The sequence below is a fragment of the Mandrillus leucophaeus genome, unplaced genomic scaffold, assembly GCF_000951045.1.
Source record: "Mandrillus leucophaeus isolate KB7577 unplaced genomic scaffold, Mleu.le_1.0 Scaffold22, whole genome shotgun sequence".
Taxonomy (NCBI): domain Eukaryota; kingdom Metazoa; phylum Chordata; class Mammalia; order Primates; family Cercopithecidae; genus Mandrillus; species Mandrillus leucophaeus.
The window spans coordinates 3,790,407-3,813,173 of NW_012102254.1; the positions used below are offsets into that span (position 1 = coordinate 3,790,407).

A 22,767-nucleotide genomic window follows, 5' to 3' on the forward strand; every position below is an offset into this window, starting at 1 on the left:
CCCTGCTGTCATAACACCAGGTCCACAGATGTGTCTCCATGCAGGCATGTCTTGTCTACCCCACAGCACAGCCGGCCTACCCCACAGCACAGCCGGCCTACCCCACAGCACAGCCGGCCCAGGTACTTACACACTCACCCCCGGGGAAACCACAGACTTGGACCTCCCAGCTGTGCTCAGGCCCCCAGGCTCCCCTGGCCCTCACTCACCTGGAGCCCACGGGCCTTCCAAGTCGGGCCTACAACTGCAGAGCAGACTCAAGTTGGCCACGGGGAGGCCATGGATAGTCCCTGAGCAGCTTCTGTGGCTCAGGCCTAAGCAAGGATAGCACTGCTGAGGACAGGAAAAGGCCTGAGTCAGAGCTTCCACTTGAAAAGAAAAATTAATTATTTTTTACCAGGCCCTACACTGGCCCAGGACTTTGTCCCAGACCCCTAGTCAGGAGTAGGAGGCAACAGAGACAGATCCAAGCATGCCAGTGTTCAGATGCCCTGGGTTGGGCCCTCGTCTCAGCACCCATGGGTCTGCCTGCCAGGTAACCGGGCCCACTCAGGCTGCCAGACATGTGTGTGTGCCTCAGTAGTCCTCCCCTTGCCCTGCCACGCCTCTCTCTTAGTCTCTGTGTCTCTGTCTGACCCTCTGGTCCTTTCCACATCTCAGGAATATCAGGCCGCCATGAGGTATGAACACAGCCCCTACTAGTGACTTCACTCAAGTTTAAGGCACCCAGAGAAATCAGAGGGGAGCTGGAGGTGGTTCTTGCCTGTGTCATGGGCAGGACAACTGAGGCCCAAGAAGGCCTGATCTGCCAGCACTGGGTACCCAGTGGCTCCTAGACGGAAGAGATTGGGGTGGGGGCGTCATTCCACTCCTGCCTGTGTCCTGACCCCTACAGCCCCACAGTCACCCCATATCTGACTCCTTGCCCACTGGAATGTGGGCTCCTGGTGAGGAGTCAGCCAGGAAGCCCTCTCTATCTGCCTCCCAGGCCCTTCCAGGCCCAGGGTCTGCTTAAGCTGTCACAGGTCCCAAAGGCAGGGGGCTGTGGACAGGATGACCTCTCTGTGGGTCTGTAGAACGAGCTGTGTTCAGAACCAGGGCTGGTTGCTCAGGATGAAGATGTGGGCAGACAGGGAGGCAGAGACCCTGCAAGATCCCAGAAGCGTCATCCCCAGCCCTGTGACCCGGCTGGAGGCTGCCCTTCTGCCTGAGCCCAGTCTGAGCTGGTTTGTGTCTGGAAGTCCTAGGCTCAGCCTGATGAGGTATAATGATTCACGTGGCAGCTGCCACTCAGCACATTCCAGCTGTAGCCCCCAGTGCCCTGCATGTGAGGCAGCTGGCCCCAACCACCCTCAGCCATTGGGCACGTTCCTAGGCCCCCCTCCCTGGGTCTTCCAGGCTCCTGGGGAGGGTACCACTCATTAGAGTTTCCAAAGTACTTTTTGTTTCACAAGTTAGACGGGGAGGCAGGGAGCTCGGTGATACCTGGCCTCCAGGTGGGGGAAACGGGACCAAAAAGCAGAATGGACTGGCCAGAGGACATAGTGAAACTATGACAAACAGCACTTACGGTGCTCCTGCCCCAGCTGCTCTGAAGTGCACTGCTCCAAGGGGTATCGCGGGACACGTAGGCCATTCTGTGACCACACCAGCGGGAGTCAGTGGGCAGTTGTGCCCAAAGGAGGGAGAGCTCCCCTGTGCTCTGTCAAACCTCCCTGTTGCCCTGGCTCTCGACCGCCAGAGCCTCTCCTTCCCCTGAGTCCACATGCACTGCCCTGCTCTGCCCACAGGCCCCGTCCTCCCTGGCCAGGGAAGCAGGAGGCTGAGGCCTGTTCTGCTCTGACGTGTGGAGCCTTGAGCCAGACCCCTTCCTCCTCATGGCCTCAGTTTCCTGATCTGTTGTTAACAGTTGGGCAGTTTCAGGCTCAAAGGGGATCTGTAAAGTGCCCAAGCACTTGAGTCTTGGATGCAAGTAGACCTGGGAATCTGAAAACCTGAAGGCCTTTCTCCCCTTGAGCCTTGGGCCTGCCAGTTTGTGTTCCTCCTGTGGGCCCCAGCCCAGGGCTCTGGGGGGCAAGTCTGGCCCTCAGCTCCGGGGACAGGAAGTTGTATTTTGGTCCTGGGTCCTGGGGAAGAGGCAGGGGGAGAATGGCAGCTCAGACCCAGCCATGTTTACTCGGGCCCGGCCCCCTCCGAGCTCAACAGGCTCCCATTCATTGGGAGCCCCATAAACCCTTTGGGGCTCCCTGAGGTTCAGAACGCCTGGATGCCAAGGCTGGCTGCCGCCCCCCAGACCTGCTGGGGGCCATGGGCAGCAGGTGGGGAATGAGTGAGGCGTGAGTGGGGTGGTGGGTGGGAGCCTGAGACACGCCTGAGTTTCCAGGTATTTGCAGTGGAGTAACAGTTCTTGCCCCATGCACATTGTGGAGCAGTTGGGAAATCCAGGGAGACGGTGGAGCTTGAAGGGTTCCTTCCATGGCCATGGGGCCGTCAAAACTGATTTCTCTTAGATCAGGCCCCAGAAGGGTGTCTCCTCAGACTAGGCTCCCGAGGGCATGTTGTCAAATCACATGACCCTCAAGGCAAGGCTGAGACTGCTGTGCCCAAACCAGAGCTGATGTCCCTGCTGAGACCGTATACCTGGCCTTGGGTTGTTGACAGTCCATTGCCTGGCAGGGCGGGCGTGGGCGTGGGCGTGGGCGTGGGTGTGGGCGTGCATCTCACTGGAGTAGGGCAAGTCTCTGGTCTGTTCCACATCTGTTCAGCAGGAGGTCTTCACTGGAAGGAGAAGCACTGGGATTGGATGCTGGGGGATGAGGCCTCGGGTCCGCGTCCCTCAGTGTTGTGTGTTGTCATCTTTGTGCCCATCTCTGTGCTTTCTTCGGGGGAGTTAGAGCATCATCCCGAGGTCCCTGGAAATGGAAGAGAGGCAGCAGGAGTGTTCGATGGGAAGAACTGTGGCTTGGGGGTCCAAACCTTCTCTAGCTTTCCCATGACCTGGAAACCATTCTGTCCCCACCCAGGTCTTCAGTTCTCCCTGCCACAGACGGGGGTTAGAGTGGACTCTCTCCAAATCCACCCCTAGCCCTGCTGTTCCCAAGGGCAGCTCCGAGGGAGATTCCTGGTGGCATGGTGGCAGGGAGTGAGGTAGGAGAAAGGCCTCCCCACCAGATCCCCTTTCAACAGTGCTCCCACATGCCCAGGCAACCTGGCCAGCCACTGGGGACACTGGTTGGAGGGCCAAAGGGGGTCCTGTTTCCCAGACACCTTCTGGGTGGAGTGTGACTTCCCGCTCCAGTGGTTGTAAAATCCCCAGAAGCCTAGTGCGTCCCTAGTGTGTATGTGTGGGGGAGTCTGTGCCTCGGAATACCCCCTCCCAGGCGTGTTTGACACGTGTTTCCGCCTCTCCCGGCATGGGCTCCCGCTGCTGCTATTTATAACCTTTAAGAGCTCCTGCCGACTGCAAAGTTTTCTTAAACTCAAAATATCACCGAGGTCCTGGGCACGCGTTCCAGAGGCCGGCTGGGCCCTGCGGTTTGAAGGGAGGTGGGGGCCAGGAAGGAGGAGGTGGTGGGGAGGGGGTTAGCTCAGACACTGGGTCCTTGCCGGGGGCTGTGGCCGGGAGACTTCGGTTGGAGAACCCCTAGTCCTGACACTCCTGCCCTGTTAGGCCTGGAGGAACCGTCTATGTGGGTGGTCCTTGGTCGTGCGGAGCCAAATCTCTGGGCCTCAGTTTCCTCTCACTCTAAATGCCTCAGGGGACACTGTCTGGGGCAAGGCAATGAGCTGGCGGACACTGGGAACATCTCTAGGGCTGGAATCAGGGGTGTGTCTCCCCCCGGCCATCCTGGAGGCTGCACTGAGCCTGGCCCAGAGGCACCGTGGACATTGGCTGAACTGGCCGGAGAGGGGAAGCACTTGGGGAAGTTTATAAAACCGTGTATGGGAAAGCGACATCCAGAGAGAAGCAATGGCGTGCCAAAGGTCACCCCCCTTATCCAGAGCAAGTCTCCAGGCCTTCAGACACCCGTGCCCTCTGAGGTGAGCCTCTTTGGAAGAGGCAGAAGGGCTCTCACTGGGCACAGGTGGGTCATCAGTGTGGAGGACGTGCTGGGCGTAACGGGAGGTGGCTAGGCATAACTCAGATGCCTCCCTCAAGCTGGAGGGGACACTGGCAGCCAGTCTGGCCCAGCGAGGTCAGGCCTCTGCCCAAAGTCACACGCCAGCTCCTGCTTGCCCTGACCTCTGCTCTATCTCTGGGGCCTCTCTGCCTCCCAGACTAGTCATGACCTTTTTGGGGAGGCCAGTGGTCTAGGCTTCCTGCAGTCCTGCTGCATTCCTTCCCTGAGCTGGTGTAGGGGCTGTGGAGGCAAGGGACTGGAGCACTGAACTCAGGGCCATCCAGTACATCCTGTCCTCACAGCAGCACCCTGTCTCAGCACAGCTGGCTACGGAAGCCACTCCTGGCCCCAAGAGCAGAGTTGGGTTCAAGATGGAAGAGTGACCACCCCCACCCTCCACCTCAGCGGCTCCACATCCATTTTCCCAATCAAGCATAACCACACAGGGCTCCTTGGAGGTGGAGTGGGGCAAGGAAGTGATGACCTTGCAAACAGAGGAGGATGAGGAGGAAGAGGAGGAACAATGACGTGTTCTGCTTGCTCAGCCCTGCCTTCCATGGCCCCTGCATGCACCTTACTGTGTGTCGGGCTCAGCTGGGAGATGCAGAGACTTGAGAGTTTGGGGGACCCAACTCCCTGCCTAGCCCCACTGCCCTGTGTTCCCATTCCCTGAACCCTCCATGAGCTCTTGGCCTCTGCCCCTACACTTCTTGCTGTCTGATTTGTCCTTCCCTTCTCTGCCTGGGTGGCTCTTGTTTGCCCTCCAAAGGCCCCCTCCTCTCTGAACCCTTCCTGGATCTGTACCCTTCAACTCCCAGCAGAGTGAGACCTCAGATCTCCTGGTTTGACTAGAAAATTTAGCACAGCATGATAGGCTGCTGCTTCTGTCCCAACAGATGGCGAGCCCTTGAGTTCGGGGCTGGGTTGTCTCTGTGGCTCTGCTGAGAAGCCTCCATCTCTCGGGGAGGGCACACCTATTGGCCAGAGCTGTGGATTCCAAACACCCTGCTCCCTTACCTGTTCGTCTCTCAGTTGCCATGGGGTGGCTCAGTTTCCTCATGAGCAGGTCCCAGGATCAGAGACAGATCCCTTCATTGTTGGAACATTTTCCTCCAAGGAACCTTATGAGATGGAATCCGCCTAACGGCAGCTTCTCAGAAAGCCAGGAAGCAGCCCCAGGGGTTGAGCTGGAGCCTAACCCTGAGACAGGAGCTGAACCTGGCATTGGCAGAGAGGACCCACCCTCGGCCCCCATCCCAGACTAGCCTGGCTGTCCCTGCAGCTGCTGCTGTGAGACCGTGGGAGTGGGGAGACTGGCATGTCCTCTCTCTGGACCCCAAGGTCAGGCGAGGAGGGGCCTGAGAGGTGGTGGCGGCTCCTGGTAGCCGCAGTCGATGATGGTTTCTTGTTTTCCTGCCCCTGGGAGCTGTATCTCCAATGATTCTAGGTGGGGCCGGGGCCGTGAGCATGCTGGTTGGGGGTGGGCTGAGGGAGGGGTCTCGGGGCCCTACAGCATCCCCTGCTAAATCCCCCACAGAGGCTGTCCTGCTGCTTATGCTCTCAGACCAGGACTCCCGAAGGCAGGGCCCCCCTTTGGATGGATGGGCTCACTGTCAGGCAGGGCTCCCTGGGGGCACAGGAACTCCCCAGCCTCTCCCAGCTCATCTGCAGCCTTGGATGAGCCCCTGTGTTTATGCAGAATTCCAGCCAATTGTTCCCCTGTTGTCTTGGCTTCAAGCTCCAGCCCTCTGCCCCTCACTGAGACCTGGCCAGGGGCACAGGCTGAGGCAGTGGGGAAGGAGGAGACTCAGGTCCAGGGATGCTGCACCCTGACTGCCTTGGGAGGACCGTGCACCTGCTGAGCCCACCTTTAGGAAACTCCTGCCCCACTGTGCAGGTGTGAACACTGAGGTCTCCACAGGGAAAGAGGTTCCACAGGAGTCAGTGATGGGGCCAGCACCAGAGCTGAGTTCCCAGCCAACACAAACCCAATCCCAGGACCTGTACCCTCATCTGCTTTGGATGGGAAGAGGATGCTCCAGTGTCTCCTAACATTCCACTATCTCCCCAGAACAGTTTCTCATCCAACCCAGCTCCAGACCTCTGGGGCACAGAGGCATTTATCTCAGCCCTGGCTCTAAAACCGCATGAGGCTCCCTGGAGCAGAGGGCTCCAAGGCCAGATGCTGCAGAGAGCTGGGCTCCTGGCCTCACCCTTACCCGTCTGCTCTAGGCTCTGCATTTGGGGGTTCCTGTGCTGGTCTGAGGGGGTTACTACACATTCCTGGGTACCTGTGAGTCTCTGAACTTGCTGTGGTCTCCCCACAGCCCTCAAGGCTGACCTGATGGGAGCTTGCCTGTCTCCCAACCATCTGTCCTTCCCTTTTGTCTTCCCTCTGCTTACACTGAGGTCCAAGATCTGGGAAAGGAATGGGTCGGGAGCCTTCCAGAGAGTCCTTTCCCACGAGAGCCAAGCTCTGACCCCGTCCTTATCTGGCCCGGATGTGCCAAGAACAACACAGATGCTGAAGCTCCAAAGCCCCAAACCAGGACGCTGACCTCCCCGCTCAGCTACTCTGCTTGGGCCTCTGTTTCCCCTTCTGTGAACAGGGTGGGATGGGGTGGGAGGAGGCAGTGGAAAGGTCCCAAATGTCGGGATGCACACATTCACACACAAACAGATGTGGACACTACCGTGCCAGGCAGGCCTGGTAGGATTCCCTGATTTTGGCTGCCTCCAGCCCTGCTCCTCCTTCCCAGTGCTCATTTCTGCCTGGAAATTATACTTGCATGTTCTTTCTATACCTGTGAGCTAAAATATGTGGTGCATTAGGTGTATGTGGGATAGTGCATGGATGTGTACACAAAGGCATGTGAATGTGTGTATACATGTGTGCGAAAGCCTGTGTACAAAGAAGTGTGGACATGTGTGCACAGGCATGTGAACATGCATGCAAAGGTTTCTATGAAGCATGAGGATATGTGGTAAAGGTGTGTGATACAGCGTGTCTGCTCTTGGCCCAAGCTCCCTTGGGCTAGGGTTCCTGAGTGCATATCTGCAGGCTCCAGGAAGCTACGTGTGCACACACACATTTCAGTGTGATTCCTGCTGTCCCAGTACTGGTGGAAAGGGACTAGGCAAAGGTGGAGTAGGTAGAGTAGGGAGTGTCTAGGGTCCCGTGGGTATCTCCAGACAGACACACATCAGGGGTGGGTTAGCCTGCCTGGGGATAGTGTGTGTGTTTCAGACATAACCACACTGGGAGGGTGGATGTATAAATACTCACACAGGCAGGTACCAGAGTTGACCCTAACTATTCCTGGCTGGGAGCTTGGGCCGTTTTTAATGCAGCATCCACACCCTGGGCCACAGAGAATTTCTGTATGGCCACTGGAGGCAAGGCCACAGCTGGTTCCGGGAGGGGCCAGAGTGGGGAGAGCCCTGGGTGTAGGGGGCCACCATGGCTAGGTGGGGTCTGCAAGGGGGCAGGGAGGCCCTCCCAGCCAGCACTCCCTCTTCACTGTCACCACCACTGTGGCCTCCTTGTCACCCTCCTGTCTTCACCTCCATCACTGTCATCCCTGTCCCAGGCACTGCCTTCTTCATCTGTCATCCTGTCCCTCTGTCCAGGTGCCCATGCCCACCCTTTCTCCTTGCATCCTGGTCTGGTGCCCACTCCTTGTCCACTTGGAGCTGCTTGAGGATGGGTGAGAGGTGGGAATGAATTTGGGTTACACTGGCTGGGAGCCGAGGTGAGGGGTGACAGGATGGTGTGCATTCGTGCGTGTCTGCAGGCTCCAGGAAGCTACATCCTTCCCTGGGGCAACATTTGTCCCGGACCCTCCCACCAACCCTCTCTCCCCGCTGTTTCTGACTGCCTCATCTCTCTCTTTCTCTGTCTCTCTCCATCCTCCCATCTCTGTCTCAGTCTCTGTGTCTCACCTCTGCCATAGCCAAGGGTCCCTGTCTCCAGTTTCTCTGTGATGGCCCAGGGGAGCTGCTTCCTCCTCCCAGCCAGCATGAACTGTTTGCCTGAGACAGTCGGTCCATCCACTCAAACAACCACTCAATTCAGACTCCTCGTCTGACTGACGGGTTTTTTTTCCCCTGCTAAATTTACTTGCATTTTTGACTGAATTGGCCATTCAACAGAGGTTGTGTCCACATGCCCCTTCCCCACCCATGCCAACAGATGAACAGGCTCACAGACAGACACGCACACAGAGCCAGGAGCACGCAGACACGCTCATGCCCACGCAGAGTCACAGCCTCGTGCCCATGGTGACACATGGAAGCACGCAAGATGACACACTCCCACAGAATCACACATGTGGCCTCATCCTCTTGTCCATGGTTACACGCACATAGACTATCCACACCTGTCCAGCCACACATGTTCACACCTCGTGTGGCAGTGTCTGCAGGTCCTCAGACCTATTCTGGGGAAGCCTTGGGGAAATGGAGGCAAGGGGAGGGAGGAGTGTGGCCCAGGGTGCAGCGCTGGGCAGAGCCCCAGCCCAGCACCCAGGGCAGCCTTGGCGGTCTCCTCCAAGGCCGGCTCATGGCGCACCCTCCTTTCTTCCTCAGTCCGTCTAGGTGGGGTTTCTGGTCATTTCAGGCCGCTGCTGAGCCCCTGCAAACCTCAATAGCAGCTCCCAGACCCCGATCCTAAAAGGGGAGTCTTTTTTTTTCTTCCAAGGACAATAAATATTTGCTCTTTGGGAAGCTGCTGGTGGGAGAGTACAGGGTTTGGCCCAGTGGCAGGGAATGTCCAAGGCAGTTCAGGGAGGCCACAGGCCATGCTGTGGGGAGGGGCCAGGCCCCTGTCCGGAAGCTGGACCAGCAGGCAGAGCGGGGGAGCTGGGGCTCAGGGCTGCACCTTGCTCCATTCCTCCCGACCCAAGCCCCAGGCCTTTGTTTTCTCAGCTTCTTTGATTAGCACATTGGCAACCTCTTCTCCTATCCCAGACCCCGGTACCCCAAACCTCATCCCTCCAGAGCTCTCATGACCCCTTGGCATCCCGAGACTCCATCTCATGCATCCAGAATGCACAGACCCAACTGATGCTCACTCTTTGGACTAAACAGGGGTGCAGTATCTCCAGACACATTTTCAATCTGCCTCCTGAGACTAGCTGCTGAGAGTGGGGCTGAGGTCCCCCAGTCCAGGCCCCTGAAAAGTCAGAGCCATACCTTTCTTCCAGAATGGACTAAGCCTGGCCAATGCTGTCCCCATCCTGTCCCTCATGAGGCTTGTGTCCCTAGAGGCTTCTGCCTGCCCACCCCTCCCTCATGCTGAATTGGGCTCCCAAATATAGCGGCCGTGGCCACAGCCGGCCAGGACACCACAGCCCTAAGCGTCAGTCCTGGGCCGGGATCAGAGGGGCAGGAGCTGATTATAGGTCCCTGGGCCAAAACCAGGGTTTGCCTGCCAGCCCGCTGAGCCCTGCCACCCCCACCCCTAGAACCACAAGGTTGGAGCATCTGGTCCCCGTCAGCACAGTGGGCAGAGGGAGGGGCCTGAGGGTTGTGTTTGGCCTGCTCGAGGACAGAGTTGTCTGTGTGTGGTGTGGGGGTAGTGAGGATGGGCTGGGACTCAGGGGCAGAGACTGTCCTCTGAACCTGGAATCACATTGCCACACCCATGGCCATGGTACAGGTGGGGAAACTGAAGCCAAGAGGAGCAGGGACCAGCCCGGGTCACAGGAGCATAGGGAGTCTACTGCCTCCCCCTTGGGTACTCTTTTCCATCTCTCAAGGCCGGGGGCTGTGCCTCTGGGAGGTGGGCTCCATCCTGTTAGTGGCAGAGCGGCCTTGCTGGGAAATCCTGCTAGGAGTCGGACTTTCATCTGAGGCTCCAGGGCCATGGGATGGTGTAGAAATTTATCTCCTTCTCCTGGTCCTTGTGCCTGCCTCGTGCCACCTCTAGTCAGAGTTGCTGGGCAGCCCTTGCCTCCTTGGGGCCACGGTCTCCCCATCTGTGCAGCTGGACAGGGACCTAGGGGCCCCGCGTGGGGTCTGTGTTCGTGGGTGTCCAGCGTGTAGCGGTGGGTTCACATCTCTGTGGACACACAAGTGGGCCCTGGTAAGTGAGCTACAGCCCACGGGCCTGCCCACACCAGGACAGGGTCCCCAGGACCTGCTGCGCGGCAACATTTGACCTACTTCTAAGGCTCTGGGTCTGGCCCAGGCCGTGTTCTCGACTCCTCCGGGAAGTGTGGGCCTGCGTCCCAGCCCAGAGGCTGTGGGCCAGGAGGGGCGGGACCGGCAGGCCAGGGCGGGCCAGGGCTGCCTGCGGAGCCTGCGGCCCAGGGGACAAGGGCACGTGGGGAGCCCGACCCTGTTTCCCTGCCTCTGGCTCTTGGGCCCAGGGGACAGCTGGCCCTTACCTCCTTCTGCCCACCCTCCACGTGGCAACCATAGTCTGAGCTCCCCAAATTGACTCTGACAGGATGATGGACATTCTTCATGCCCTTCTGAACGCTACCAGGGAGATCTGCCAAGCAGTTACCCCTGCTGTTGCCAAGAGTGTGACCCCCTGGTGCCCCTTCCCACTGGCCTTGTCCACACAGGGCCACGCGGATCTGGAAACCCGTCAGCCCCTGTCCTGGGTCCTGGGTCTGGGGTTTGGGTTTGCAGTCCTGGAAGTCTGGGTTTAGAGTCCTGGGGCTTGAGTCCCGGATCTGGGGTCTGGGTTTAGAATCATGGGTCCTGTGTCTGGGGTCCGGGGTCTGGAGTCTGGGTTGAAGGTCCGGGTTTGCCATCCTGGGTCTTGGAGTCTTCAATCAGGGTTTGGGTGCCAGGATCTTGGTCTAGGTCTCCACAGTCGGGTCTAGCCCTGGAATCTGGCTTCTGGGTTCTAAGTCTGGCACTCAAATTGTGAGACCTGAGTCTGGGGTCTGAGCTTAGGGTTCTGGGTTCCTGATCTGGGGTCTGGGTTGAGATACTGGGTTCTGGGGTTTGAGTTCAGGAACCAAAGGTCGGTTCCCATCCCTTCTGCGCCCCCTGCTGGCTGGTCGTGGTCCAGTCATTGCCTGTACCACAGGGGTCGACCTCACCTCTTTAGGCTGTGAAGAGCCCGCCTGAATTGCAGTGGGCATGGGAAAGTGGTGGGTGGGCTTGGAGGCAGCTACTGGCCGCACTAGTGTCCCAGAGTGCCCTCTGCACCGCCAGAGCTCCTGTCAGTCAGTTGGCAAATCTCCCCATCTCTCCGGGCCCACTCCAGGACAGGGTTTAGCAAGGGGTTCCAGTACCTCTGGGAGAGGTGGGTAAACTGAGATATTTGGAACATTTGTTCATCCAGCATTTATTGAATGCCTATGGTGTACCAGATCCTGCGAAAATGTAGCTGTGGAAGAACAGAACATTCCTCCCTCCTGTGATGGCTGACATTCATAGGAAGGCAGATGCACGGAAGACGCCAGGTAACAAGAGCTTGGAAGAAGGCTGACGTGGTCGGGCTTTTGTGTCTTAGTCCACAGACTCCTCAGAAGTCAGGGCCCACATCTTTCCCACATTCCTCTTGGCTAGGGGAAGGGAGAGGTAAGGTGGCTGCCTGAGAGGGCTCTGGGACATGGTGTGTGCCAGCCTGCAGCACACTGGGCTGCAGCTTAGACATCAGAGTTTTGGGAGCTGAAGCGGTAGGACCCAGACCCCCGGCCCTGGCTCTCCAGGCCCCCGAGGCCCTGCCCAGATCCTGCCTGCTAGGCTGACTCCTGAAGGGCACAAAGCTCAGGTTGGGATGTGGGAGACAGAGGGGAGTGCCAGGCATGGTGTGGCCTGTTCTTGCTGCCCACTGCTGCCCACCCTTCCTCCCTCCACCCTCAACTCTCTGCCCACCTTCCTGCCTCCTGTTCACCCCCTGCCTTGCTCCTGGCCTCGGTGTGCCTGGGAGGGCTCTGGCTGGTCCTGAAGAGTCCCTACTGGGGACTGGGCAGCTGTTATAGGTCTGAGGGTGGGCCTGTGGGTGAGCCCTGGGGCACTGTTGCTCCCAAGCCAGCAGGGGCATGCCCAGAATCAGAGCTCAGGTGGTCACCATCCTGGCCCTAGCTTTCATCTGGGTCACGATAAGGGAGTGAGGATGGCTCTGTGCACCCTGTCCCTGCTGCAGGACCACGTTTGCACTGTGTATGACAGAAGGGGCCCAAGCCACTGCCTTGACCCTGCCATGCACAGGTGGAGAAAGGTGGCACTATGTGGCTCTGGCTGGCTGCATGAGCCTGCCCATCCTGGATCACAGAACTGGACGCTGAGGCTCAGGACGCTCTTGTCACTGGCTTACCCCCTTTTGGGCCGATGCTGGGTGGTTTCCAAGGGATGGCAATTGTGTGAGGATGAAAGAAATGAGATGGGAGAGGGGGCCCTGTGTATGTCCTCTGCTCTGACCCTCTGCTTCCCTCATGATGAACGCAAGAAAATGGGTCTTGGTGGTGGTGTCTGTGGGTGGCTGGGGTTCCTGTGTGACTTCCAGAGCCCGTTGTCCTGAGGGTCGGCAGGCCTGGGTGGTGGGACCTCCCCGGGGCCCCTCTGCATGTCCCTCTGGCTGTCTTCTCCCCTTGTGGTATTTCTGGCTCGTCTCTACTGACCCTCCCCCCACCCGTTTCTTTCTCAATACTGTTGCCAAACATCTGGAAGAAAAGTGAAAAACTTGCCCCCCCGCACTCCCCCCGCCAGCCCCGGATGTTGTCAGATTTCCAGATGTGGGTGTTCTGCCCTCCAGATGAGAGGCAGAATGTGTTCCAGTCAGGAGCTGGCCGGCCCCAGTCCTGGACTGCTGTCCCTCCCTGTGAGGCGGAGTGACAGGATGAGAGGGACTGGGCCCAGTAGGAAGACAGCAGGGCGCACCAGGTAGAGGCCCTGGGCCCCACAGCACCCTCTCAGCCTCAGGCTTAGCCCCTCGCCACACCAGGGAAATCCCTGGGGGTGGGGGCACTGCCTCTGAAGTTTCTATCAAAGGCTCCAGGCACTTAAAAATAACCAGGAGCGCCTCCTTCCCATCCCCCAGGCGCAGATGCTGGGCAAGGAACAGAGCCCAATGTGTTTGCAAGATGTCCCCACTGTTGGCGTCCCCGTGCGGGAAGAGCCTTGTGCCACTTCAGCCTTCCCACCTCCCCAAGTGGCAGTCCCATCAGGCTGCACTCTGTCACTGTCATCTGCTGAAGGCTGGGCCTTGGGATGGACCCTGAGGGCCCGGCACTGCAGGATGGGCACTGGAGGTGGGCACCGAGTGGTAGGAATGGGGGTGAGCGTCCTTGCACCGGGGCAGACCCTGCTCGGCAGCTTGCAGTTCCTCAGAGAGGCAGACCCTCTCAGAGCCCTTGACAAAAGGGTCGGCAGAGGGCAACATGGGGCAGTGGAACAGCACTGGAGAGAGCTTTCTGGAAGAGGGCCAGTAGAGCCGAACCTTGAATGTGTCAGGCAGACGGGGCGAGGGCACTCTGGGCAGAGGGTGCAGTGGGGAGCCAGGCCTGGGGTGTGTAGGGAAATGTGCATCCCTGGGGGCTGTAGAGAGGGAAAGGAGGAATCCAGGGGTGAAAGCTGAGACAGTGGTCTCTGGGCCAGCAGGGGCCGAAGAGGCAGGCTGCTGAACTGGCCTGGGGCGACTGCCCTACAAGGAGCAGCATCCTTTCTCTTGCCCTTTGTGGGGGGTTCCTGGAGACCCTTGGACCCATAGCCAGGGCTGCAGCTGCCTGCCATGACCAGATACTCACATACAGACACATGTAAACACCCAGACATAAACACACAGAAGCAACACCCGCAGACACACTCACATAGACATACAGACACACACACACATAAAGACCCAGACCCACAGAGACAAATGCAGACACCTGGGCCATCCCTTACATAGACACAGATATGGAGCACACATAGGCACACACAGAGTCCCCCACCATGGAGGCACCCAGACAACACACACAGGTGTACACAGACCCCTCACCAACAAACACAGACACACAGAGACCCACAGACACACAGACACCAGACGCAGACACAGAGACAACACACACAGACACATGCTGACCTCCGGCTTCCCCCACGCGGACATGGTCATAGACACAGACACAGGTACAGGGGACTTTGATGCACAGATGAGAGCTAAAGTTCAGAGGTGCCCTTAGGTCATCCCAGTCCTTCTGGTCCCAAAACAACACATAGCGTGTACTTGGTCCACCCTTCTTCACCTCTTCATCTTACGGACCTGCGGAGGGGCAGCAGGGCCCTGTGTGGGTATGTGCGGGTTTGCAGAAGAGTGTGTGTGTGTGTGTGTGTGTGTGTGTCTGTGTGTGAGAAGCAGTGGCCTTTGTCCTCCTTTCTCCCTCCCCCTTCCCAACAGGTGATTGGGAGGAATGGAGATCCCTCCTCCCCTACCCATTCCTGAGCCCGAACAATGCCCTCCCCAGGCCCCAAAATAGCCCCTGAGCCTAGCCATATCCTTTTATGGCCCTGTCCCTATTGTGCACTGCAGGGGTGGGGCTGGGGTCATGAAGTATCTGGGCAGGATAAAGGCCTGAGCGAGGCGGCTCACCTACCCTGCTTTCTGCATTCTTCTTTCCACATCCCTCTCTATACTTACAGCCCCAATGGCCCCCAAAAAGCCAGAGCCCAAGAAGGATGATGCCAAGGCGGCCGCCAAGGCAGCTCCAGCTCCAGCTCCCGCTCCCGCACCTCCCCCTGAACCTGAGCGCCCTAAGGAGGTCGAGTTTGATGCTTCCAAGATCAAGGTGGGTATGGGAGCTGGTTGGTGGCAGTAGGAGCAAGGCAAGTGAGTGGATCCCAGAGTGGACCTAGCAAGAGGCAGGTCAGGCTCTGGAAGTGAGCACTGAGCTGACGCTGGAAGCTTCTGTGCAGAGGTCAGACAAGCCCTGCCTGCTTCAGGCATCAGAAAGGCTGCAGCAGGAGGGATGGTGGTCAGACGTTCTGCAGGACTCCCCTGGTGCTGCTGAGAACTAAGGGTGGGGTCTCGACTGGGGTTTGAGTCTGGACTGTCTTTTCAGTGGTTTTGGAAATGGGTTCTCCCTTGCCCTTCTCCCTGGACTTCTCATCCTTGGGGAATCCCGGAGCCAGTGGGAGCCAGGCAGGGATTTTCCTTCTTCAGCTGAGGGTCCCAAGTCCATACACGCTCCCAGGGTGGATGAGATGGGGAGTAAGAAGCAGGGCCCCTGTCCAGGCTGGGTCTCGCTCAAGTCACCGAGCCCAAAGCTGGTACAGCACTTCCGGGCCTCAGCTTTTAGGTAAGGAACTTGAAGCATCAGCTGACTGGGGACATTCTGAAAGCTGTGCAGGAAGCTGGTCATGGTGGTATGACCAGTGGCCCCAGGAGCCCTTCCCCAGCTGGGAAGTCTTTCTCAGAGTCTAAACTTGGAGGGAGCCATGACTCCCACCTGTGGCATCTGCATAGCAGCACGTACCCTGTGTCCTGCCTGCTCCCTGTTCTTGGCTGGGACCACTGCTGCCCTGGCTGCCTCCTCAGGAGCCCTGTGGAACCCTCCCCATCCCCACATGCCCAGCAAGACCTATATTCCATCGGTGAAGTCTTGCCTCCTGTTCATGAGCCCTTCCCAGAGACACCTACCATGTCCTTCGAGGCAAGGGTTCAAATTCCGACTCTGCTCCATTTTAGTTGCCAAGTTCTTCAGTGCTCTGAGGTGTGGTTTCCTCAGCTGTGAAACAGAACAGCAAGTCCCCTCTTGCATGGCTGCTGGGAACCATTCAGAGTATATGCACCTGGAGTTGGTCACCCCAGGTCTCAGGCTTGCATTCTGCAGGCCTCGTGGTGAGGCTCTGACCACAGCCATGGCCCGTGGTGGCATTGTCCTTTCTCGCCAGGTCTGAGGTTGGCACAGACACCCTTCTGAGAGGTAGGGACAATGAGACCCCTCATGGGCCCTCTTCCCCCTTCCCCAGGTGGCAGGTAAAGGGCAGGGAACCTTTCCCAGGAGCCCAGATATCCTAATCTCAGCAGGCTTCCTGGTAGAGAGAGCGCTCAGGGAGCCAGGAATGACAACCTCTTCTTCCCAACCTGTTCTTCTGGTTGAGCCGGAAGCCAGGAGGGACAGACATGGTAGGGTGGCCCTGAACAGGGTGTCCCTCTGTGCCGGCATGCACTGTGGACGTTGGTGGGTCCCCGAGGCAGCAGCCATGAAAGAGACGTCAGTCATGCCCCTCCCCCAAGCTCCTTTCCCTCGTGTGACCTTGACCTTGGGGCGAGTGACTGCAGTGATAAAAATAGACCTGGTATCCGGTGAGGAGGGGGACACTGGATCCCTGGAGGCCTCTTGATTGACGTCAATCAAGGTGGCCCCAATGTGACTTCAGCAAACACTCAGCAGCACTGCCCTGGCCCTGTGCTGTCCTGGGGTGCAGGAGCTTCCCAGGGGCCTACAGACAGGGTGTGTGAGAAATAGGTATAGGTGGGGCTGGTGAGTGATTGCCCGGTCTTGAGGGCTCAGGGGTCTCTGTGAAGGCAGACGTATATAGACACATGCTCACACACACACATGCACACTTGTGCTCACCCCTGATGCTGCCACAAGCCCTCAGCCTATACCATTGCCCTTATTCCTCCTGCCACCCTGGGCCTTCCCATATCACTTTTGCTGACAGTCCTGCCCACCAGGCCCCAAGCAAAGCCAGCCTGACTGGGGCTTGCGTCTTAAGGCACATCTGTCCAGAACCAGGAGCATCAGGTAAGGCCCCCACTGGCCTGAGACCTTGGGCATGCGGCCTCCCTCCTCACTGCTACCCCTGATTCCACCGAGAATCAGGGGCTGGGTGCACACAGACTCAAGGCCTTCTGGCTGGACAGGTGGAGGGGTCAAGGAGGCAGGAGAGCATCAAGGTGGACTGCAGGAGGTCCTGGGGGTGCAGGCTGGGATGCTGGAATGGGACAGGCTGAGACAGTTGACATTCTGGGCTGGCCACGGAGTGCCCAGGAGGAGGTGTGGTCCCACCTTTTAAGCCGGGCATCTGAGTCTTTGGGGTCTCTTTTCAGATCGAGTTCACACCTGAGCAGATTGAAGGTGAGCAGGGGTCTTGAGTCCAGGGGTTGCAGGACTGGGCTGGGGTTCCCTGGTCTGAGGGTCCTGCCAGGGGTGTGGGGAGTGGGGTAGGCTGAGCCTGGGAGTGTCTGTGGCTCACTGCCCTCTCCTGGCAGAGTTCAAGGAAGCCTTCATGCTGTTCGACCGCACACCCAAGTGTGAGATGAAGATCACCTACGGGCAGTGTGGGGATGTCCTGCGGGCGCTGGGCCAGAACCCCACACAGGCGGAGGTGCTCCGTGTCCTGGGGAAGCCAAAACAGGAAGGTAGTGCACCTGCCCAAGAGCCCCCATAGTGTCAGTCCCAGGGAGACTGTCTGGGTGGGCTGCCATCCATCCTGCAGGATAGCATGAGAATCTTTCCCGACATCCTCCCGTTGTCCCAGTGAGGACACTGAGGCCAGTCACAGGGCCATGCTGACCAGGAGACATGCGGTAATGGTTTGCTGGAGGATCTGGCTCCATGCTGATTTGCCAGGCCTCCTGGTGGTAGGTGCTGACACCTACGGAGGAGTGAGAAGGTCAGGCAGTGACAGCAGTGGGCAGTGGGATGCTGTTATCCCAGTGCTTTGGAAGGATCACTTGAGGCCAGGAGTTTGAGACCAGCCTGGGTAACATAGTGAAATTCCATCTCTACAAAAATTAAAAATTTAGCTTGGCATGGTGGCATGCACCTGTGGTCCCAGCTACTTAGGAAGCTGAGCCAGGAGGATCCCGTGAGCCGAGGAATTTGAGGTTGCAGTGAGCTATACTCACACCACTGTACTCCAGTCTGGATGACAGAACAAGAAGACCTTGTGTCTAAAAATAAATAAATAAATAAATGAATAAATACACAAATGAATAAAAGTTTAAAGCTTAAAAAAAAAAAAAGGGAGTGAGGCCCAAGCCCCCACCAAGGGTTTAAAAGTCCCAGGGAAGATCTCTGATTGGCCTAGCTGCTCCTCACCCAATCACAGGTGGTGGAGGGTGAGGTCTATAAGAAAATGCCATGAAGGGAGGACTGTTTCCCAAAAGTAGGCAAGGGGTTCTGGACAGAGCCCTCCGTGGTGGCTCAGGGCAGCAGACTCCCTTCGTGAATAGCAAAGGGTTATGGAAACCGTGCATTGCTCAGTAGACTATAAAGTGCCTCGTTGTGGTAGCTTGCTTTTAAATGGCACACTGGAGTAGACTGCTGTGAGAACTGGTGTAGACTGTTGTAGAACTGTGGGGGCGGTGGGGATAGCTCCTCATTACCAGGCACGGGGGAGGGGTGTGCCCACCCCAGCCTTAGACCCTGGAACCTGGGACCATTTTTCTGCAGAACTCAATACCAAGATGATGGACTTTGAAACTTTCCTGCCCATGCTCCAGCACATTTCCAAAAACAAGGACACGGGCACCTATGAGGACTTCGTGGAGGGGCTGCGGGTCTTCGACAAGGAGGGCAATGGCACTGTCATGGGTGCTGAGCTTCGCCACGTGTTGGCCACGCTGGGTGAGGGCAGCCTCCTCCCCTACCCCCCTCCTTCCAGGGGAATCCTGGGAGAAACCACTCTGTTGCCCCCCAGGCCTGTGACCCACTGGTGAAATGGAGAGAGTTACATAGTTAGGGAGCCTCAACAGCACACAACAGAACTGTTACTTAGGAGGGGAATAAAGCAAGCATGCTGGTGCAGCTCACAGAAGGGGGATGACATCAGCTCTGGGGACAGAGCAGGGCAGGAAGGAGCCGTCTTGATATGCTCCCTTCCTTCCCACGACTCCAGGCCATAGTCCTGGTGGTCATTACTCCAAGGTCAAATTCCAGGGCCACAGCCCTAAGTGGTCAAGCAGGTCGAGTGCCTGCCCCCTGGGGATTCTAACCTCTGTGGAGACTTGTATACCTCCCACTTGTACCCCCACCATCAGCTGCCTGCAGTAGGGGGTCCCTCTTCAAAGTGATTTTTTCTTGCAGCAAACATTTGAGTGCCTACTGTTTCAGCTCTGTGCTGGTCTCTCCCTCCTCTCTCTCTCTCTCTCTCTCTCTCTCTCTCTCTCTGTGTGTGTGTGTGTCTAGAGGTGGGGGTAATTAGGGGGAGCTGCGGCTGGCACTTTGAAGGGGGACTAGCACAGCACACAGAAGTACGGAGGCAGGAGAATGCCAGACTTGGGGAGCAGCGGGTGGTCTCTTGGCCCCCTCCACCACCCTCTCCCAAGGTCCCCAACTCCACCGCATGGGCCGTTCCTTTAGCTTCAAGGGGCTGCCCCAAGGGACTGCTTCTAGGGAGGCCTGGCTTCCTCCTGGTGGAGGGACCCCCTCTCAGCCTAGTGGGACAGAGGACAGCACATGCTGCACCCCAGGCCCCTTTTTAACTTGTCATTGATTCTCCTGGCCTCAGAAACGGGGTGATGGCCAAGGTCTTGTGAACAGTGCTGGCTGTGGGAATACTGGAGAGGTTGAACCACTGTCTAGAGGGATTCAGTGGGTGCCCCCACCCCATCATGCCTCTGCACGCACAGTGCTGACTCAGCCTCCCACTCCTGCAGGTGAGAGGCTGACAGAAGACGAAGTGGAGAAGTTGATGGCTGGGCAAGAGGACTCCAACGGCTGCATCAACTACGAAGGTGGGCTCAGCAGGGGCAGGGATCTTCTGGGAGGGGAGTGCTGGGACCCAGGCTTCCAGCCATGGCTGCCCCGTGTTGCATCCCTGCCACTCACTCTCCTCTTCTTTCCAGCATTCGTGAAGCACATCATGGCCAGCTAAACTTCCTGCCCAGGTAGGCACCCACTCCCTCCTGAACCCGCTGCTGCCACCTCCCCACACTCCACCAGCTGCAGTGCTCACTTGACATCCTGCTGCCTCCATCTCCCTCCTCCTCTGTAATCTGCACTGCCTTTGCTCTCAGGAAGCCCAGGGAAGGCTGTGCAGGGACGTCTCATCTCCCATGTGTGATGCTGACACCAGCGGCCTGGAGTCGGGGGAAGGAGGGGAGCGTATCAAGACCCTGCACAAACCCTCGGACCTCTCTGCGTGGCTGCCATCTCTGGCCCCTCTCAGGCTGTGCTTACCTGTGACGGCAGGCAGCTCCGTCCCCACCCCACGGGCCTCATGAATAAATGCCTTCTTGCTGGCCTTCCTTTCTGACTTCCTTCCCTTCCTCCCTCTTTTTTTCCCCCTCTCTCCTTCCCTCCCTCTCCTCCTTTTTCTTCTGTCTTTCTCCTTCCCTCCCTTCCTACCCACCTCCCTCCCTTTCTTCCTTCCTTCTTTCCTACATTCCCTCCCATTTTCCTCCTCTTCCTCCCCTTCTTCCTTCCTTTCTCCCTTTCCTCTGTTCCTTCTTCCTTCCCCCTTTTTTCCTTCCTCCTTTCTTTCCTCCCTCCCTCCCCTCCTTCCTTCCTTCCTTTCCCTCTTTGTCCCATGTTTCTCCTTCCCCTCTTCCCTTTCCTCCTTCTTTCCCTCTCTCCTTCTTTCCCCTCTGTGGCCCTTGGCTTGCCTCTGTGAATTCTGTGGCCTATGGACGCTGAGCTGGAGGAGGCCGAGTGCTTCTCTGTTGTGCTTGCCCCCCACCCAGCCTTCTGTAGGAGGCAGCCATGCTGGGGCCACTAACAGGGATGCGGGCTGCTGGGAGCCTGAGAGCACTGTCTGAGCCGTCTCACTGCATGTCCACCAACTGGGTGACCATAGGGCATTGGCCCAGAGCCACCCTGTCATGGGTGGGAAAGCTGAGGTCCAGCACAGGGAATGGCCTTGCCTGAGTGACATTGGGAATGGGTGACAGGGCAGGAGCTAACTTTGTCCCCAGGCTGTCAGAACTGAAGGGGCCTTACCCCTTGCCCTGACTCCGATGGGGAAACTGAGCCACTCTGTCAGCAGTGTGGCTCTAGGTCAGAGGTGGAGGCTTTGTGGGGATAGCCCTGGGCTCCTCAGCAGAAGACAGCATGCAATCCCTGCGTGGTGGAGGGAGGTGCACACACCTGCAGAGCCCTGCCCCATTCCACCCCCTGCTCTGGGGCCAGGGTCCCTCCCCTGGGTCCTGGATGCTGATGAGATAGAGAGCAGAGGCTTCCTGGAGGAGATGATTTGTGCAGGCTTGATGTGAAGGGAGAGCAAAGCCCTGCAGAGAGGCTGGGGGCCCCAGATATAGAAATGTAGGGGAGATCAAAGGCTTTGAGTAGGGAGTGGGCCACACTGGATGGGAAACATCTTGCAGGCCAGGAGGACCCAGGAGTCAGGGCAGCTCCAGAGGGAGCCTTTTCATGACCTCATGTGGATGCGCGTGTCTGCGTGGCAGGGGGGATGTGGTGGGGTGAGAGTGACTTGGAGGGCTGGTGTGGATCTGACTGCCCAAGGGGCTGTGTGGTGTGGGGAGTCCTGAGTGTGTGTGAGAGTGTGTGTGGATGGGGGTTGCCGGCAATGTGGGAGAGAGTGCATGTGAGGGGTGAGTGTGTCGCAGGAGTCTGTTGCGTCCTCCTTTCATGCTCTCAGCATTTACTGAGCACCGACTGTGTGCCAGGCTGTGTTCTAGGTGCTGGGAACACTGCAGTGGAGAAGGCAGTGGAAACCTCTGCCCTTGTAGAACTCACACAAACCAGACAAATTCTGACAGTGGAGTGTCGAATGGTGCTAAAGGCAGAGAAGGACTGAAAGCAGGGAGGGCTGTGGTGTGTGCATGCATGTGTGTGTGTGTAAGCCGGGAAGTGGGTGACATGTTAAATAATGAGGTCAAGGATTATCTGAGCAGGAAATAGTTGAGCAAAGATTTAATGGAGAGAAGATAATATTTAGAATACATAAAGAACTTCTATAACTCAACAATCACCCCCCAAACAACCCAGTTAAAAAATAGGCAAATTACTTGTATGTATACATTTCTCTAAAGAGGATATACAGGCCTGGTGTGGTGGCTCACGCCTGTAATCCCAGCACTTTGGGAGGCTGGGAGAAATCACATGAGGTCAGGAGTTCAAGACCAGCCTGACCAACATGGTGAAACCCTGTCTGTACAAAAATACAAGAATTAGCCCAGCATGCTGGCAGATGCCTGTAATCCCAGCCACTTGGGAGGCTGAGGCCAAAGAATCATTTGAGCCTGGGAGGCGAAGGTTGCAGTGACCTGAGATTGCACCACTGCACTCCAGCCTGGGCAACAGAGCAAGACTCCATCTCAAAAAAACAAAACAAAACAGAACAAAAAACCAAAGGATATACAGATATAGCCAATAAGCACATGAAAAGATGCTGAACATCACTAATCATTAGATAAATGCAAATTAAAACCGCAGTGAGATACTGCCTCACACCCATTAGGATGGCTGTTACAAAACAACAGAAAATAACAAGTGTTGTTGAAGATGTGGAGAAATTAGAACCCTTGTGCACTGTTGAAATTTGAAAGTAAAATGGTGCAGCCACTGTGGAAAACACTATAGCAGTTTCCCACAAAATAGAATGACCAGATGACCAGCAATTCTACTTCTGGGCAAGTACCTAAACTACTTGAAAGCAGGGTTTGAACAGATATTTGCACACCCACGTTCACAGCAGCACTATTTGCAGTAGCTAAAAGGTGGAAGCAACCCAGGTGTCGTGGAGGGCGAATGGGTAAGCAAATGCGGTCTATCCACAAGGGAGTGTCACTCAG

The 22,767-nt window shown here is 57.3% G+C and overlaps 2 protein-coding genes across 2 annotated transcripts in view; one reads left to right on the forward strand and one right to left on the reverse strand.

The window, feature by feature from the left end:
• Positions 1 to 10,885, reverse strand: part of PTH1R (parathyroid hormone 1 receptor) — a 40,658-nt gene extending 29,773 nt beyond the window's left edge. The window contains exons 1-5 of the mRNA XM_011981143.1: positions 10,511 to 10,885; positions 10,287 to 10,422; positions 9,405 to 9,487; positions 1,571 to 1,637; positions 210 to 314 (exon numbers count right to left, since the gene is read on the reverse strand). Of these exons, the coding sequence (XP_011836533.1) occupies positions 210 to 314; positions 1,571 to 1,637; positions 9,405 to 9,487; positions 10,287 to 10,422; positions 10,511 to 10,885 (766 nt within the window). The remainder of the gene's footprint in view (positions 1 to 209; positions 315 to 1,570; positions 1,638 to 9,404; positions 9,488 to 10,286; positions 10,423 to 10,510) is intronic.
• Positions 1 to 20,263, forward strand: part of MYL3 (myosin, light chain 3, alkali; ventricular, skeletal, slow) — a 28,437-nt gene extending 8,174 nt beyond the window's left edge. The window contains exons 2-9 of the mRNA XM_011981048.1: positions 11,453 to 11,663; positions 14,703 to 14,848; positions 17,119 to 17,146; positions 17,281 to 17,430; positions 18,467 to 18,640; positions 19,672 to 19,749; positions 19,861 to 19,902; positions 20,032 to 20,263. Coding sequence (XP_011836438.1) covers positions 11,528 to 11,663; positions 14,703 to 14,848; positions 17,119 to 17,146; positions 17,281 to 17,430; positions 18,467 to 18,640; positions 19,672 to 19,749; positions 19,861 to 19,889 — 741 coding nt within the window. The 5' untranslated portion in view covers positions 11,453 to 11,527 and the 3' untranslated portion in view covers positions 19,890 to 19,902; positions 20,032 to 20,263. The remainder of the gene's footprint in view (positions 1 to 11,452; positions 11,664 to 14,702; positions 14,849 to 17,118; positions 17,147 to 17,280; positions 17,431 to 18,466; positions 18,641 to 19,671; positions 19,750 to 19,860; positions 19,903 to 20,031) is intronic.
• Positions 20,264 to 22,767: the final 2,504 nt, after the last annotated feature.